Raw genomic sequence first — 7376 nt, 5'->3', positions numbered from 1 at the left:
GGTTTTGTGTGCAATGATTTGTAAAATAACAGACCTTGAACTTGTTTTCTCAGAATAATACTAAAATCAATTTACTGTGTTTTGCTAATGCAGGAACTTTGCAAATGGACATAAGGAATGTGAGGAAGATGTAGTCCGACTTCATGTTTCATCTAAATTTGGAGACCAATATTAACACAAAAATAAATTGTCTTATTTTGCTGGTTGAAATATGTCAGTCCACTAAATCATCAATTTCGGGTCATACAGTTCAAAAATGTTTTGACTAATTATTTCAAATTCTGTTGAATTTGAACCATAATACTCCACTCACATATATTTTATATAAGTCTAATAATACACAGATGTCTGGTTCAAATGCGGAGCTTGAAAATGACTTTGTAGACGTGCAGGTTGAACTGCAACCTCTTTGCCATATGACAACAATAAAGGTCCACATGGACCTCTATTTTTTCTAATATTAACAGCTTAAGTGCATCACAACAGGAAGCAAACATCCTACTGGTCTACATGTGACGATTTCTAAACATAGGAATGGGGGTTGAGGTAAAAGTATCCTATAATTCTAATAACAAAGTTAATATGTATTCATAGAATATGTAACAAGTGGTTCCAAAATGTGTTGCAAAAAGCAGATCTGTAAGAAAATATCAAAAGCAGACAAGTAGTTGCAAGTTGAAGATCTACGCTGATAAGTGACAAACACTTCTCTCTTTTTTTCTGTGAATCTGAGGTGCCAAAGATTTATTTAACACACAGAACAAATTATCTGTGAAAAATGGCTGTCACTTCACTTTACTCATCTCAGTGTGCTTTACTGTAAATCATCTGAAAGACACATAACTCTGGCGATATCTTTTCCCCGGATGTCGAGGCTGAGTCTCGACAGCTGCTGCTTCGTTTAAGTTGTTTCTGGAGAGAAGCACCTGACATGTAATTGTGTCAGGTTTTTAAAACATGTAATTGAATACACAAGACGTCATAATGCAGCGACAGTACAGCAACACACTGCAGAGTCAAAACAAAAGCATGAATGTACTTCATTAAATAATGTTGTAGCACTATACTCCGGGGGTGTGAAATGCACATCCCCCTGCAATTTAAGCATACTATACGCTAACAATCTATTTGAAACTAACAGCACTGAACAAGTGAGACCCCTGTGTGGGCAAGCCACTGACACCACAACTCTATCAAGATCAAGGGGACCAGTCAGACACTTTGCATTTGACAACAGAGACAGTAGAGAGAGGACTGAGAGCAACCAGATATGATGAGCCCCCCTCTGCTTGTATGTGCATCAACCTCATGACGCCGTCTCAAAGGACAGTTCACTGCTCTGAGTCTGTGTGTTGCCAGCGGGGGTGAGAACGAGATAACGCTGAATTAGGTGTCGGACTTTCTGCAGACTGCAGTTGAAGGTAAGGCCTCCAGTTTACTTTGCACATCTAAAGCAGTTTGGACCATGTAGGTTAATGGAGAATAGTTTCAAGGGAGGAAATAGTTTGGGCGTTAGTGACCGAAGAGTAGACGTTTTTTTACACATGTACTATTACTCTCTTGAGCTGATTGCAGCCCAACAGCTCAGTGTTGTGTGCTGTGAAGTCGGTGGTCAACTCGCTAAACTGTTGCAACTGTGAAACATTTTTCATGTTTCCAAAATACACGACTAAGCGACCGGCCTTTTCAGTATGCTTTTTTATATATACGAAATCAATACAACTTAATCGATTCAGAATAAATTACCAAAAAGGTGTCACTCTATATTATCTGTCAAGAACCGTTTGAGGAAGAGGAAGTGTTACTACCTCGTAAATATCAAGATAATCTAGAAGGACAGTTTTGGAAATGGTGAGTTTCTATTGCAAAAGTCCTTACACGCTGATTTTATAAATTGTCAAAAGCTGCGATTAAGTTACTGAACTTGTGAAACCAATTAAAAACAGCGTAACTCTGATGGTCATTATTGATTGTTTTGGATTGTATCCCTGTATAACTTGATACCAGAAGAAGCTCCTAACACAAAGTCTGTGTCATGCAAACTGTAAAATTCATATTTAATTTTGGGGGGGCATTTGTTATCTAGTGGAACATAACTTCAGCTAAGGTCTTCTTAGCTGCAGTTTAACCTGCAAATATTGTCCAAGTCAAGTTTAAGGTCATGCCCCTCAAGGTCACGCCCCTCAAGGTCACGATTCCAGTAGTCAGACACCCCAACATAGTTGTTTATATATTTGAGTTAGAAGAAATATCTAAAAACACCTTACAATATATCAAGCTCCAACGTAACAAAACACAAGCCTTTTTTTAAAATGAATTCCTTAAAGTGAGCTGGTATTTATTGCCGTGCTATTGTATTGTAGGTGGGTGTTTCTGCTGTTTTGGTCCCTCAGTATGAAGAATTATGAAAGAGAAACTTTATTTATATTATTGGTGATATTTTTGGTCCTGGTTGCACAACGTCCTGGTTACACGTGTACGAAGATTGAGATGGGCCTCAAACACCTCATGAGAAACTGTGTTTTTCTGTTTATAGGCTGCAGCAGCCAAATGTGTTCAAACAGAGAAACAGAGTTCCTCGTTTTTAACTCGATGAAAGCTTTAAAAAAGGTATTTCACGATTTCAAGAAGCTCGGCCTACTAGAAATTCCACAACCCGTCTCACACTGTATGACAGAAAAGTTAATATCTAGAGCTTTCAATACATCAGAGTTTCCAAAAAACAAAGTGAACATGTAACTATATAGGTTATTGGGTAATATCACAATAAGCATCATGCTGTTATTATGACAGTAAAACATTGTCTTTAGAAGACTTAAATAAAAGACACTGTCCATCCATCCGTTAATTCATAACATCGACGGTGAGAACATTTCAGTCACACGTTCTATGGCACCCATGCCTGCACTGTACTCGCACTTATAATACATTATTATCATAGCAATGTATAATAACGTTTTTAAGCACTCAGAAATATTCATAATGCTTTCTAGCAACAATCTTAACACATTATAGAGCATCTTTTTTATTTCATTGACTTGTGAAGTTGGTCAAGTCAAGGTTATCAAAGATGAGCTGATAAGCAAAGATTCTTGGAAATAAGTCATCATACGAAGGACTCAAAAATGACTCATCAACTAAAGTAATCTTATGTGACTCAGACCAAACTAGCCGATTATTCAACAAACCAGACTTAAAGAGAGAAGCCATACTAGATAAAAGAAAAGTGTTTTACCACTTAGAGCAACTTATAGTAACATAATAACAGTTATTATAATGTATAATAAAAATATATAATTATTATACCTATGGGAATTATAATACACTATGACACTTACAAATAAATATCAGTGAGTGACCAGAACGTATGAACTATTTTAATACTTGACCTTAAAAATCATGATAAAATGAATTATAATGATTATTGTTATTATGCCTTATGAATATTGTTGAGCTCTGGAACTTTAAGCTGATATATTTCATTATTTATGAGTATGTTTCTAATGCATTATAGACAAGGACGCCATAGAAAGTATAACATTTAATATATTGGTTTCCTCTTTTCTTGATGCCGTAAATACTTTGATCTCAGTTTAATTTACATCTTTAATAATCCGTTTTTAAAGAAGGGAATGCTGTGGTTTTATGGGGCTTTCCATTTTAAAACATACATATAAGACGGCGCTATGAGTTATTAGCGCTGCCCATCAAGGAATTTATCCGTTAACGGACGATTCAAGCCAAGAACTGTGGCAAATTATTTTATTCCCCCAAGAGACCATTCATTCACTTTAATTTCCACAGTGGCAGTTTACAAAGAAAACATGTGAGGAGGAAAGCCACAAAATACCGACTGACCAGTTTCTTCTATATAGTGTAGAAAGTATAGTTATTTTAACAATAGCTGCCAGGGTGCACAGCAACACAACAGCAGATGGTAGAGTATGAGAAAACGGATAGACACACAAAAAAAGAAGAAGTTCGAGAGTTCCTTACTAAAAAGCAGGCCGGCTATAATTAGTCAATAAGAAACAGGTGCAAATGTGCAGCAGAGTAGTGAGCACAGCAGGCTCGGCCTCAAGAGAGATTTCACTCAGGAACCCTTTTTTTATTTGCTCTCTCTCTCTCTCTTTCTCTGGTTCCCTGTGTGATTATTGTTTTCTCTCTTCCTGCTGTTGCTTTTTTGGGGTTTGCTAGCACAGAGTATACAACGCTTAGTAGTCTTTGTGTCACACACGCACACACACACACACACACACACACACACACACACACACACACACACACACACACACACACACACACACACACACACACACACACACACACACAAGTATGCAGGTGTGTATGTTCTCACACAACAAACAAACACACCGGGGCTTCGTGTACACATTCTTGCTGGGCACAGGCATGAATATTTTTAACCTGATGTGCGCTCTCTCACAACCGCACATATGGCGCTATGGCCTTTTTGAAACTGTTGTTTTGATGCTGGCACAAGTAAATATGACTATAAGGTCAGTGCATATGCTGAGAGGTTGCTCATAGCGTGATCGACAGAAATAAAAATGAGAACTTACTCACTAAACAAGACACTGCATGATCATTTTTTAGGTAATAAACTGTGAAGTTAGTTTCTGTTTAGGTTCCTCTTGTGTGAAATACAACTTTTATGGAGGTGTCGCACGCAGCTTCAAGCGTGTTTGATGTCCGATTAGAAATGGACATGTCTGCTACAGTGTTTGCAAGAATAAGGTTCGAGGGAAACATCAATGAGATAAAAAGGCGTGTGTGTGTCATCGCAATGTGTGTGCGCCAGTTTGTGTGTGTGTGTGTGTGTGTGTGTGTGTGTGTGTGTGTGTGTGTGTGTGTGTGTGTGTGTGTGTGTGTGTGTGTGTGTGTGTGTATAATGGCACGCACAGGTGGGTGGTTGTGGTTTCAACATACATCTTTCTCGCAAAGCTTCCCATTAAAACCACCCACAAACACTTGTGACTGAAAGAGATATATTGAAAGCTGCTAACATTCCTCTCAGGCTGGTTATTCAAAATATCTTCCTGTTCGATTTTACCTTCGGCCTCATGCAACAAAATGGACAAGACCTTTACTGACTGCCACTTTCCCCCCCGCAATGTAGAAGAGTTATGTGATGCAGGTAGATAAAAGAGATGAAGAAGGTGGTGACTGGGTGAACAATATCATAAGAGAGGAATATGGGGGCGATAAAGTGAGAAACACAAAGACAAAGAAGAATGGGCTTGATGGTGAATAGCTACAGTAGATTATTTCCACCCAAAAAAGCCAAAAAATTCTGCAATATCAAGAAATGTATTCATTTTCACAAATCATTTTTGATATACTTTGCAAAAACAGGGACAGAGAATCCTCTGTGTTATTGAAAGTTTATGTTTAGGTTTAGTTTTGATGTGACTAACCCGTCCACAGTGAGCTCCCAGCACCCTGTGGTGCAGATCAGTACAGTAGCTATCTTTTGACACATAGACGAAATAGGAATGGTTATTGCGGCATGCATTCACTAAACAACTGTATATAACGGCGTATAGATTATGAAACACATTCTTCTATGTCTGCTAGTTTCCGTTCACATTTTCTCATGTGGTCTAGACAGGTAGAAGGTGAGCTGAGGTCAGGGGGGAGAACGGGGCTTGGAGCCCTGGAGGTGCTAGACAGCTTTTCAGAGACAAGTCACAACAACAGAGCCTTATACCCGATACTGGTTTTGTGTGATACATATTGTAAAAAAAACACCCCCTAAAATAGATCTCTATTCATCATCTCAATTTTACAACAAAACCAACTCAGTTGCAGTGTTTGTATGGTTGCGGTTATACAGAATAACCTTCAATGTGACCCAAAGCAGACAAGGTTGGATATCAGGTGTAAAATGATTGTAAGCGGTCTCACAGAGTCGAGCCGTCACTGCTTTCAGAAATACTACAGTGCTTTAACCGAAGACCAACCAAGATAAGACGTGGTGAAACTCAAATCAGATAAGCCGTTATTCAATAATGAAGTACCTGTATTACTCAACCTCCCACACAGGACTAAAACTCTCCTCTATGACTTTTGATTTCAGGTCTCAGTTCGGTGTCATTATTCGTCTACCATGGAGTCCTTGTCGTCACCTTTCCATGGAAGCCAAGACAGCCACATTTTAGAAATGGAAGAGGAACTGGTGCGTAAGGGATCCCGTCGCAAAAGAGAGTTCATACCTGATGAGAAGAAGGACGACCTCTATTGGGAGAAACGCCGCAAGAACAACGAGGCGGCCAAGCGGTCCCGGGAGAAGAGGAGGATGAACGACTACGTTCTGGAATCTCATCTCACGGCCCTGAAAGATGAAAACAACAGGCTCAGTGCTGAATTAATGGCCATCAAGCTGCGCTTCGGCCTGGTCCACTCTGCGGCCTACGCTGCTCACCAGAGTAGCCAGCTGCAGCACCATGTCCACAGCAGCACCCAGCCTATCACTACCGCACACCACCAGTCCCTGCAGAGGGACTACTACTGGGGAGGCAGAGACTCTGCCCTCATGCCAAGACACCCTCCTCCTCACCCCGTCTTCATCCCTGCATATGCCCTCCACACCATGAGAGGCTATTCATATTTGAACACGTCCGGTACTGCCGGGTCTGGTCTCCTCGCTCCCCTTATCCTCCCTGGAAATCTGCCCACCTACTCATCGCATCCTGGAGCTCCCCTACTGAAGCCCATTCCTACCAGAGCTGCCTCGGATGAGGAGGGGGAGCAGCAGGTCCCGGGCCTGTTGTCCCGGCCCTGTCCCTGCTCCACCTCGCAAAATCGCCTCAAGAGAGCACAGAAATTACTCTCCACCGAGACAATACATGTCCGACTGACTGAAGGGTGTATCTACTGTACAGACTGATTGACTTAGGAACAAATTCTTAATTTCTCTTCACGTACTGTCAAATATCCCTGCTGAAACTGTTACTTTAAGAGCTCTATATTTGTGAATTAATAATGCTTGCATGTTGCATTCAAAGAAGCAGTATTTCAAAGTGTACACACTTCACATCTTTGTGTCACAACACATATTGACGAGGGGCTTCGCATTATTAAAAGAACATGATCGACTGCTTAAAATGCCGCAAATCAAGCGCTTCCTAAACAAACAGCCAGCCACCAGAGGGGCGTTCTGTTTTGGGGTGCTACCATGTTGCTGTGCGCTCGACCTACAGCGGCAAACCTGTCAACCACTTTTCTGAATGTTAGTGCTGCAGTCCAGAATAGAAGAATAGTATATTTTTGCAGACGCTAAGGATGAAAATGCACATTCTATTAATGTGCAAGTTAATGGCACCTTCTGCTGTGTGCGTCACAAAAATAGAGCTCTG

The 7376-nt window shown here is 40.3% G+C and overlaps 1 protein-coding gene across 1 annotated transcript; it reads left to right on the top strand.

Moving 5' to 3' along the window:
- Nucleotides 1–1339: 1339 nt before the first annotated feature.
- LOC129095115 (uncharacterized) lies at nucleotides 1340–7079 on the top strand. Its single transcript, XM_054603493.1, has 2 exons — nucleotides 1340–1421; nucleotides 6098–7079. Exon 2 carries the CDS (start codon nucleotides 6128–6130, stop codon nucleotides 6905–6907), a length of 780 nt encoding a protein of 259 aa, XP_054459468.1. The 5' UTR covers nucleotides 1340–1421; nucleotides 6098–6127; the 3' UTR covers nucleotides 6908–7079.
- Nucleotides 7080–7376: the final 297 nt, after the last annotated feature.

Source organism: Anoplopoma fimbria, chromosome 8 (assembly GCF_027596085.1).
Source record: "Anoplopoma fimbria isolate UVic2021 breed Golden Eagle Sablefish chromosome 8, Afim_UVic_2022, whole genome shotgun sequence".
In the NCBI taxonomy this organism is placed as follows: domain Eukaryota; kingdom Metazoa; phylum Chordata; class Actinopteri; order Perciformes; family Anoplopomatidae; genus Anoplopoma; species Anoplopoma fimbria.
This window is presented reverse-complemented; position numbering and strand designations above follow the sequence as displayed.

Bases quoted from the DNA above. Each gene is read 5' to 3' on its own strand.
- LOC129095115 (XM_054603493.1), top strand. From the start codon at position 6,128: ATGGAGTCCTTGTCGTCACCTTTCCATGGAAGCCAAGACAGCCACATT.